Below are 12,054 nucleotides of genomic sequence, written 5' to 3'. Positions count from 1 at the left end.
TGAGAGCAGTCCCACGTGGGTGCAGCCGTGAGTAAACATCAGACAGCTGACACTACAGCAACAAACTGGATTCATTTGAAATAAACGCTAAATGTCATGATTTTTATATATTTATTCCGTGTTAGATACTGCAAAATAATGTAATAGCTATTTGCTTTAGACTTGATAATGTTAACACGTGTAGACTATTATCAGAGGTGGGTAGGCTGTACCTTTTTAAGGGGGCTAGTTGTACTTATTAGATACGTTTCATCCAAGTTCTTTTTACTTTTACTTGACGAATGCTATTTAACAGTATCAATACTCTTACTTGAGTAAAAAAAAAAAAAAAGCTTTATGATGACATCAGAATTAAAAAAAAAAAAAAAAGGTAGTTGGATGGATTAGGTCACTACTGAAAAATACACTACTGATAAATTAGTCTTTTAACTTTTTCTTTTTTACCAGCCTAATTGTTCAGATACTTTTCTACTTGAGTAAAATTATTTTAAATTACTTTCACAGTGAGTCTCCCAGTTGGATAAGAGAGCTGACATGCTCGGGTGTGAGGAGACATGCTGATTGGGAGCTTTATTTAATGGCCACTAAAATAAACATAGGGAGCTGCAGAAACACATTTTACTAAAGCGACAAGCCACAGGAATCGTCTAAAAGAAAGGAATACTCACAATGTGATGCTTACAACCTCAAATACAACCTCAAACCCATTGTGACCATGCAGACTAAACAATGACTCCATACGTTACTTCCTACTACAAGTATAAATTGTTCTTAATCGGTACATGCTATGCAACCATTACTGTGTGGCACTAAACTTTGAATTAGCAATTCAGGCACATTGTTTATAAGTCTGTGTTGTCTACAGGCCAAAATATCCTTTTTGGTTTATTTTTGGTGTACATGTATTGGTGATGCTTTCAAGGTCAAATGGTATGATGTGGCAGTTGCTGTGAAAGTCTGACAACGACTGATGTATTCTATCTATTCTGTGCAAAATGGAGACTGCCCATCATGTTACAGTTTTCAGTTTGTTTAATCAAAGCAGCGAGTGTCCACATCTGCCCAACAGATGAGCTGATATATGAGAGGACACTACAATGATTTAGCCTGAAAGGGTTTGATTTAAAAGGTTACCACAAGCCCACAGAAACCACCAGGTCACACTGTTTCATATTCAGGGTGGGCAGAGTGGGATCAAAGACCTGTATCTGACTCTATTGAAAACTTAAACTGTATGCGATGACAAAACCCCCTTCGACCAAGCAAACTGTTACATTCACGGTTTCTGCACACTCCACAAAGAAATGTTTCTTTTAACCTCTCTAATATTTATTGGCAGCCGCTCACACGTTATACTATAAACAAAGTGCAATAAATGGTGTCAGCTGATCCCCTCAAGGATGAGCAATTCTTCAGCCAGCTCTATTATTCCCCTTATTTGTTTTCGCATCATGTTCGACAATATTGAATGGAATGTCCCAATGACATTGATAAGTCTCATTATCAAAATTGAGTAATTTAGTTTGAATAGAAAATAAAATAAAAGTAAGTTGCTGTCGTTGTTTATCTGCCCCACAGGCCAAGTTTTTGATGGATTTTGGTGCAGTTAATTGCCAGCTGTTATTATGTTGCTATGATTTGGAAGTAGAATACAAAAACATACAAATTAAGACAACAACAGATCTGACTCATGACTTGTAGGTACGGCCCTGTTGGGTTCAGACTTTGGCTTGAACTTGGTGCTGTAACCATGACTATAGCCTACACACCACACAAATAGATCCTCCTCTGTATTCGCCTGAGGAACTATAAAGACAAGCAGCCAAGTTTGTACTTTATCAGCGATCAAAATAAATCACAAAACATGACACAACACTCCCATTAAAATCATAGCTTGTGTTATATAAACTTGAACAATACCTCACAAGTTCCATCCATCAGCCACTGATCAGATCCAAAGACAAGTCACTGCACCACAATGATATAGGATTGAAGGAAGTCCTCCAGCAGGTCTGTTGTTCTCCGAAGAAAACCTTCATAAAAAAAGGAAATCAAAAGGCAGCTCTGACCATGTGTCTATGTATGAGGCAGCTATTTGGGCATCTCACAGAAGGTGCTTACCTCCACTGAGTGTGAAGAGTAATGGATAATACACAAAATTGTAAAGCAAGTTTTGTGTCAAGAAGTGATATAGTCAAAGGAAATTCCATTATTGTATGAAGAAAAACAAATAATAAAGTGGCAACACGAATGCTACTTTTATGCAATAGTACAGTGGTTCGGGGGGTGGGGGTCGCCAAATGATTTTAAGATGAAACAAAAAGAAAAATTGTATTGTTTTTAGCACCTTTTTTTAGTGTAAACCAGCCTATTAATAATGAAATCCATTCAATTATTCAAAATAAACTGTTTAGATACACATTAACTTCATTATGATATGTTTTTCTTCCCTAAAGTAGCGTAAGAGGCAATAACTTTACACAATGGGGGTCCCGAGTTGTTTTTGTGTCAATTTTGGGGTCCCAGCCAAAAAAAGTGTGGGAATTCCTGCAATAGTACATATTATAAAATGTGTAAACTTGGGTGGTGCATCATTTATTACATCGACATAAACGAAGAACCAGATACGGGTTTGTATGATAAAGAATTTCAGAAATATGAGAAGACTTAAACAGGAGAAAAATGGCACAAGGTAATAAAAATGTTTATGTCTCATCCGCTGCAATGATATGAATGTTATGATGCAAGACCGACATCTACTGGCCAGTTGTGAAAAGTGCAGCAATGATAGTGAAAGGGTCAGTTTAACTCACTTTGCACGTGTGTCGTTTTTTGTTAAAAGAAAGTGAAACTAAACGCATGCAGACGTTGTGACTCACGACTCATGTGATGGAAACCTTTATTTCCTAATACATTCCCAATGACAAGTAGGCTGTTAGGCAGGCTACTGAGTGGCAGTTGCACATTGGGGGCATTGTCCAACATTCCTCGCTTTGTTGCAAGATGTGTTTACTTTCTTTGGGATTTCAGAGCTCTGCAAATGCTCAAATGATGAAACAATTGGACAAAACTCAAAACGGATCAAAGTCAGTTTTGGATGAAAAACAGCGTCCTTTGTGGGATAGTATCAGAGGTTTTTTGGAGCAGATGGGTCTGGACTGGAGCAACCCAGCACAACAGATAACAGACGGTGGTCTCTGGAACCAGCCTGCCCCATATGACAGCCTTATCTCCTCTATCCCACAAAATACTATATTGGCCAGTGAACAAAAGCAAGATGTTATTAATTTGTTTGACACCGCAACCCATGTCTGATAATCGCATGAGTTATGAGCTAGATATAGGCACCAAATGCAGCAATGATAGTTTGATAGGCCGACATCAAAATCTAGATATCAGTCAATCGACACTACTGTAAAGTAACATGTGCAATAACCTCCTTGCAGAACTATGTGCAATAATCTCTGCATCTGCGTCACTTTAGCAACCACTTGCACAATAACTGTAAACCGTACACTGCCTATGCTGCCTGTTTTAACTAACTTTTTAAAAATTGTTTATACTTTTTGACCTTTAAACTTTTTTGCATTCATTGTATACAAGATACCTATTTACTATTTAATTGATTGCACATTTTCTGTCTATTTTGCCCTGAGTGAGATGTGCTGATGTAAACAAGTGAATTTCTCCATAAAGACTGATCTTATCAACCAACAAACTTGAATAATTTCTCAGGCAAAGTGATATTATATTATATAATTTGATGAATAATACACCATTCATTGGTTATAGAAAACACTGAAAGGCACTGCATAATTGGTGGCCTTCAAACATTTTTACATCAACTTTAAGCTTCAATGGATCTGGAAATTCTACTGCAACAACAAACTGCCACCAGTTGTCGTCAAAAGGTGGGGCTGTAGACTGCTCCTTCAACTCTTTATTTAACTCAGACAACTGTACTCCTGTTTCTGTCCTCTTTTATTATTAAAGCAACTTTTTCAAGGTAGTACTGGGAGTGAAAAAGGTGTGAGGACCATTTTACAGCAGACCAAATGGACAAAAACAATGTCTTCAACTCAGTCATGCAAGTCATTTTTTTCCTCCAAAGGCATTCAAGAAGTTCAATGAAAATATCTGTTATCCTGTATTTTACTTCACTAGATGATGTGTCTTTGCTGTAATAGCCAGGCTGAACTTGGTATTACACCGGCGCGGCTGCACTGCCTCCCTCTCTCTCTCTCTCTCTCTCTCTCTCTCACGCCAGGAGAATGAACCACTGCGCACAACCTACCCTCTCCGACCAATATGTGGCCCTTCAATGATTGACGTGAGACTTCAACCAATCACGCGCCCACTTCCGCGTAGCTGGCGGCCAATCACGCGGCTTCAAGTCGTACACATAATTTACGGCGCAATCACGGTAGGTTGGCTCCACTGAGGTCCATAGAAATTTGACAGCTTCACAGGTGAGACAACCGTCCAGGGGCTGTTTCACTTTGCTATTCACTTTCCCTCCGGATCACTATTCACTGTGAGCCTGGGGTTGCCACAGTCAAAAAACAACCATTCAAAGTCTTATCATTCCGGAAGCATGAGCAAAAAGAAAAAGGACTGGAAGACTGAGAAAGGTAAGGCTGCTTCTTCTTTTGGGGGAATCAAGCTATCATCATCTCTATGGCAGGCAGCATGATTGGCGACCGTGCCAGGAGATTGACAGCGCGTTCTCGTGTCGCCTTTTTTTTTTTTTTTGGGCTGATAACTTGTGGTCCATCCCTCACGGCAGCTGGACAGATGTGTAGAGGATGCTGGTATTGGGGAACCGTAGTGCAACCTGTTTGTTTGATATAATCCGTAGCAACAGTAGACATCCCCACGTTTCCTCTCGCATGATTATTAGCTCACACTTTCAGGGCTTTAATTCCATGATCCCTGTTAATGCAAGTGTAAGCTAAGGTAGCCAAACTAATCCTTCCACCTGTGTGATGGGGACAACCCCATAGATGTTTCACTTGCAAACAGCCTATAGCTAACTTACTAAAGGTTGTGAAGAATACAGTTTTTGTCCGTCATTCAGTGAAAACAATCTGCAGGTGCAATGGCAAATGGGTGCCTTTTATAGCCACCACGTGCTTTAATAGTATAGCTTAGCCTACCATGCATGAGAGACTAATCGGATGCTAAAATTGGTATAGTTTAGCATGAGGTGAATTGGCTACATGAATAAATAAATACACATACATGGTTTATCTGTTGTTGCACTGAAAAGTTTGGGCAGGTGATCAATTTAAGGCTGTGCTTTCCTTACTGCGCATTGCTCAAAACTTGTACCACAAGCTAAACTTCGAGTAAGTAAAAGAGAAAGTCTTGTTCAAGATCTCGCTCAGTTCTTCGAGACTTTGGCAGTCTTGACTAATGTCTCCATGTATTCAGTCTTTGCAAATGTGGTGCCACTTTATGTATGGATGTGTCACTGGGGGCTGTTGTGGTTGGAGAGGCTGTATGCCTAAAATGCCATCCAACTTTCTGGCAGTGTTATATGAATGAAAAATATCTGTATTCTAAGCCTTATGTATTTTAATGTTGTATGCAAATCTTCAAGTAACAATAATGCAGCATCAAATGTCAAACAAGTAACAAATCAAATGTCAAATGAGTCTTAGGCAAACTTACTGACTCCTTATTGAAGTTACAATTATCGCTAGATGAATATATAGGCTAATGATTATTACTGCCATAGTAAAGGTAAGATAATTAACTATACACCCCCATTTCTAGGCCGGGCAGGTAGCAGCATCAACTGAACATCAAAGCAAAACCTTATTTCATATTCAGAGCATATAGCCTTCCAGCTCAAATTGCTTTAAGAGAAGATCAAGGCAAGTCAAAAAGTAGATGATACTGTGAGACTTAACATTGTATTGAACTGACGTTTAGTGGTGATTTGCCCTGAGCAAGAACTGACGTTGTACTGAATAGTAATTTGTTAAAATAAAAGACCAATATTTGCAACAATACACCTATTCACCGGATAAGCCAGCCAGGAAGTTGATCCATGGTTCTGCTTCTGAAGAAAAGTAAAGAAAAAAAAAAGTACTCCATTAAGATGTATAATTTACTGAATTTAGCATTATGTTGAATGTTGCATGGTGTCTCCAGGCATCTTGAGGGGAAAGGTTTGGGTTCAGTCTATTTGTATGACGCGCTTCTTGGCTGACACAGAAGCACACTGACTCAAACGCATTATTTGTTGATTCCTAATGTTGTTTGGGGGCAGCAGTAGCTCCGTGGTAAATCACTGAACAAACGTTGGCAGTTTAATCCCATCTCTGGCCGGTGTTTTTTTTTCCTTATTTATTTATTTATTTGGTCGGGACAGTGCATGTTACTGAACATACTGTACATGGGGGACTCATGCTAACATCCCTTGCCGGATTATTGCCATGGGCTCACTTCCATCCGCTGTCCTCCACTCGCACACTCAAACACACTTTCATTCAACCTGGCCTATTGTACATATTTTTAGTGATAGGAGAAATCGGAGTACCCGGAGGAAGCCTACACAGACACAAGGAGTACATGCAAACCCCACACAGAAAGGCCCCATCTGGCTGGAAATCGAACCCAGGACCTTCTAGCTGTGAGGCACGATCACTAACCGATATGCCACCGTGCCAATCGTCCTTGGGCAAGATACTTCACTCACCTTGCCTCCTATTTATGTACAAACCTATGTATGAATGAGAGTGAGTATTAGCACATATTTGCCGTATAGGGTATATAAATGTCTTTAAAATGCATATAATGACAGATTAATTCATGACAAATAAAAATAAGTCATACAACCCTGTCGTCAGAATGAAGGAGAGAAATTATCCCTAGCGAAACCACTAATTCAAAATAAAGTTGAATAAAGTAAGCAATGATATTTTTGTCAAACTTTTCAAAGAATAACTGAAAACGTACTTTGTTGTGGTATATTGTGATATCGTTATCATGATATAAAATAGTCTATATTAGTCTATATTGTGCACTATATTGTGCACTTCTTAGACTAATTTGTAGCCTTGCAAATTAGGCCATGGTAACGCTCGTCAAACATTTACAATTACTATTATTCATATGAACATCATTGTGGAGTTTACATGTTCCCCCAGGTTTCCTCTGGGTGCTCTGGTTTTCCCTACCTCCAAAAACATACAGGCCTATAGTGGCGGTGAGCAGACTTTCAGCGGCTCAGGACAAACCCTCCATCAGATCTCCACAATTGGTTGTACAATTGTATAATGACAAAATTAAAATGCTCAATGAGGTATAACATGTCCGTGTTTGATATCAGCCATATTGATGCACCTTTGCCCAATATTTGATAAGCCACTCAAGCGCTTCAGAAGACAATACATTAAAACTCTCTGTGAGTTGACTTTAACTCGTAACAGTCAATGTTTTCTCTTTGTCTTTTATAGAGAGACTGCTCCGTCTTGATCGAGAGGACAGACGTAAGGAGTACCGCCGCCAGGATTACGTCTCTCTGGACAAGATTCCAACCTGGAGGGAGGAAAACAGCAGTATGATCGTCATCATTTTGTCATTTTCTTTCTTTATTTCTTTAAATTGAAAATATCTTCAAAATAAATCAGTGTTCATGTTCTCTAGCCAATGTTTCGAAACCAAAACACCCACCTCCCATTCTCTAAATGTGTGCTGGATGAAAAAAAACATCAATAGAAGTTAGCTCCCAAGAATTTATTTCTACTTACTTGGAAGCTACTTTAGTTGTGCGGACATTTTTATGTTCTCTAGACTCACATGTAAATTTGTAGCTACTTGTTTACACCTCATGTCACAAGCCACAAGATTATTGTGCTGAAAGTCAGAAAGTGGTATAGATATAAACAAATGTACATATGCAGTGCTGTTGTTTAGTATTCATAGTTGAAAATATTTTCCTAGCAACGTTAATGTCACTAATGAACAACTACAGTGGCATACTACTAATGTGATAGATACTTTGTGCTAGCCGATATACTCGGTCAGGTACAGAAACTGTCCTTTGACACTAAGATGCTTTTGCTTCTTCGTGTTCTTTCCTTTCTTTTTAATAATTGATCCGGTCTGTTAACGTGCGTCATAGTTCTTTACGGCAGCTGCAGCTACATATAGCACTAAAGCACAGTGTCCACGTGTGTTACCAGTATTCATCCCTGATATGTGACTATACTGGAATTCGAAATGTTCATTATTATTGTTATTTTAATTACATTCTCTCTTGAATTCAGACAATGACACTGATGAGGACACTCAGGTGACCAACGGAGGAGGGCTGTCAGACAAAGTGTCCCTCTACAAAGGAGACATCACGCTTCTGGAGGTGGATGCCATTGTCAACGCTGGTAAGTACAATGCAAAAGTTGCCTTTGGTTGCCCTCTAGTGGGGAGGCCCGGGAAATGCTTCACAATTGACTGCATAAGAAAATGATTGTTTGCTTTATGTGGCATCCATTCTTTTTTGCTCATTGATAAACATGCGTTGTCTGAACTTATGTGTTTGGTAATTGATTGTTTTATAGTTAATGCTGAGCCGCTGCAATACTGATGCAATTCTTTTCAAATATTTACTCTGGAGTTATGTAATTTTGCAGTCAGCTCTCAGCCCACGCACACTCGGCGATGCTGAACAACTGCCTTTACCTGTTGCTTTTGCAGTTTCATTGGGAGAAGTGCATAGTCTGTCATATAACATTATAACTGATCTAGAGGGTTAGCTTCTTCATTGAACGACATCTGGTCATCATTTAAAAGTTGTCATTAATCAATCATCAGTGAGTGGTTTCTAGTACATGTTGGAATGTGTGTCTTAGCTGTTATTCAGGCCACAGTGGACACATGCCCGACTCCCATGCTGTCAATTCTAACAAAGCGTAGTATGAACGTCTTTAATCAACTCTGCTTCTAATATGAACGCTGCAGTGCCTTTGTTTTCATTTGCTGATTTCCTCTGAGAGCGAGTGAACTGTGCAGTGTGGTCCATCGTATATCAACCTTTGCAGTTCAGATACAGTGCATGTTATGTGTGTGTTACTGTAGAGCAGAGGTGGGAAAACTGCGGACCATGGACCAGATCCGGCCCCCCCTCCTTCCATAATTTATAGAATTTCTTCAGGATTTTCCACGCTGAGTTGCATAGCAGTGTGACACAATAATTATCTCCTGTCAGAGTGGGCTCGAATGGCTCTATTTATTTTCTTTTTATTTATTTATTTAAAAATGAGTGACATTAGAATATATACAACAAAACTGTTAACTCAATGCAGTTGTAATGAAAAGAAGCAGAGAGAAGAAATCATATGACATCTGCCCCTTTGTTGAAGCTGAGCTACCTGATTTTCTTTTTCCTCTTCAAACAGTGGCATTTTTAGTTTTGGCCCATACTCGTTTCTAGCTCTCACAATCCCTCTTGCACATCCAGTGAAGCACGGGGCACCACCCCAAATATAGGCAAGGCAAGGCAAGGCAAGTTTATTTGTAGAGCACAATTCATACACAAGGCAATTCAAAGTGCTTCACAGTTGAAAACAAATAGAATCAATAAAAACATCAACATAAAATTAATCAAGTACAGTAAAAGGCGAGAGTGCAGATAAAATACTTTCAGTCATATGCATTGGTAAAAAGAACTGTTTTCAGCCTGGATTTGAACATTGTCAGAGTTGAGGCCTGTCTCACATCCTCGTGAAGACTGTTCCAGATTTTAGCTGCATGAAACTGAAACGCAGCCTCACCGTGTTTATTATTGACTCTGGGAACCACCAGGAGGCCCCTCCCTGAAGTTCTCAGGGCCCGAGATGGTTCATACGGCTCTAACATGTCAGAGATGTACTTTGGTGCTAAACCATGAAAAGACTTGTAGACAAGCAGAGCTGTTTTAAAGTCTATTCTCTGAGCGACAGGAAGCCAGTGCAGAGACCGGAGCACTGGACTAATATGGTCATATTTCCTGGTTCTTGTCAGGACTCGAGCAGCAGCGTTCTGGATGTACTGTAGCTGTCTGATAGCTCGTTTAGAGAGGCCAGTGAGTAGGCCGTTACAGTAGTCTAACCTGCTGGAGACAAATGCATGGATAAGTCTCTCTAAGTCTGGTTTTGACACTATTCCTCTGATCTTAGCAATGTTTTTCAGATGGTAAAAAGCTGCTGATGTTATTGCTTTGATGTGGCTGTTTAAGTTCAGGTCTGAGTCCATGATTACTCCTAGATTTCTAACCTGATTTTTTGGTTTTAGAGAGAGAGACTCAAGGTGACTGACAACACTTTGTCTTTGAGCCTGTGGGCCAAAAACAATGATCTCAGTTTTGCCTGCATTTAGCTGGAGAAAGTTGTTTTGCATCCACAAACTGATCTGTTGGATGCAGTGACAGAGTGTATCTACAGGCCCATGTTCACCAGCCGTCAGTGACACGTAGATTTGAGTGTCATCTGCATAGTTGTGGTACGACACATTGTTGCTGTTTATTAGCTGACCCAATGGAAGCATGTACAAGTTGAATAAGAGGGGTCCCAAGATTGACTCCTGGGGGACTCCACAGGTCATGGCAATTTTGTCTGAGACACAGTTGCCAATTTCAACAAAGTACGTCCTGTCCTCGAGATAGGACTTAAACCAGTTTAGAGCAGTACCAGAGATTCCCACCCAGTTTTCTAGCCTGTGAAGTAAGATCCCGTGGTCCACTGTGTCAAAGGCAGCGCTCAGGTCCAGCAGAACTAAAACTGAGACCTTACCTGCGTTGGTGTTCATGCGGATATCATTTGTCACCTTGATCAGAGCTGTCTCAGTGCTGTGGTGGGGCCTAAAGCCTGACTGGAAAGTATCAAACACATTGTTAGACAGGAGAAAGTAAGTGAGCTGCTGATATACTACTTTCTCTAGGACTTTTCCTAAGAATGGCAGGTTTGATATGGGCCGGTAGTTGTTCATTACCTTGGCATCAAGGCTGCTCTTTTTTAGAAGAGGCTTAATGACTGCTGTTTTCAAGGCCTTTGGAAATGCTCCAGTCTGGAGTGAGATGTTAACTAACTGAGCAAGTTGTGGTAACAAGCTGGTCAGCACAGACTTCAGAAATCTAGTGGGTAATTCATCAAGGCAGCATGTACATGAACTCAGACCAGAGATAACCTCTTCGATTGTTTTGTCAGTAACAGGTGTGAAATGTGTCAGCTCAAGGTGTTTATCTGGTGGCAGAGTTTCTTTTTGTGTTGTGGAATTTATGGCATTTTTAATGCTTTGGACTTTGTCATAGAAAAATATTGCAAACTCATTACACTTAGATGTCGAGATTAGTTCTAGGGGCAGTGAAACTGGAGGGTTAGTTAATCTGTTTACTGTGGAAAACAGAACACGAGAATTGTTTCTGCAGTTTGAGATGATTGTAGAGAAGTACTTCTCCCTTGCTCCACGCAAAATCTGGTTGAACACACAAAGCACTTCTTTGTAAACCTCAAAATGAACCTGGAGCTTTGACTTGCGCCATTTCCGTTCGGCTTTTCGGCACTCCCTTTTCTGTGCCCTGACCGAAACTTCACTTCTCCAAGGTGCCTTTTGCCTATTGTTAACCATTTTAACCTTGACAGGAGCAATAGTATCCAAAACATTTAAGACCCTTGATGTGTAAGAGTCCAACAGATTATCAACATTAGAACATGGGGCATTTTCAAATCTGATCATCTCCATAAACTGTGTCTTCGTTTTATCATTTATGTGTCTTCTTTGAATAAGTCCAGGCCCAACCACTGGTTTAGGTGTAACACACAGGTCAAAGAAAACACAAAAATGATCAGATAAAGCAACATTAACAACATTCACATTTGATATATTAACACCTTTTGTAATAACCAGATCTAGAGTGTGGCCTTTGTTGTGAGTCGCCTCACTCACGTGCTGAGTTAAACCAAACATTTCAAGGACAGCACTGAGTTCTTTTGCATGCCTGTCGTTGGTCACATCCACATGCACATTAAAATCACCTGAAATTACTAAACAATCGAAATCAATGCATAT

The 12,054-nt window shown here is 39.9% G+C and overlaps 1 protein-coding gene across 1 annotated transcript in view; it reads left to right on the top strand.

Moving 5' to 3' along the window:
* The first annotated feature begins 4,423 nt into the window (after nucleotides 1-4,423).
* The window catches only part of macrod2 (mono-ADP ribosylhydrolase 2), a 556,553-nt gene continuing 548,922 nt past the window's right edge, over nucleotides 4,424-12,054 (top strand). Inside the window, exons 1-3 of the mRNA XM_079559786.1 lie at nucleotides 4,424-4,631; nucleotides 7,467-7,568; nucleotides 8,280-8,393. Of these exons, the coding sequence (XP_079415912.1) occupies nucleotides 4,595-4,631; nucleotides 7,467-7,568; nucleotides 8,280-8,393 (253 nt within the window). The 5' untranslated portion in view covers nucleotides 4,424-4,594. The remainder of the gene's footprint in view (nucleotides 4,632-7,466; nucleotides 7,569-8,279; nucleotides 8,394-12,054) is intronic.

Source organism: Gobius niger, assembly GCF_951799975.1.
Source record: "Gobius niger genome assembly, chromosome: 7".
Taxonomy (NCBI): domain Eukaryota; kingdom Metazoa; phylum Chordata; class Actinopteri; order Gobiiformes; family Gobiidae; genus Gobius; species Gobius niger.
Note: the sequence above shows the minus strand (reverse complement) of the source record. Positions and strands in the feature narration are given on the sequence as shown.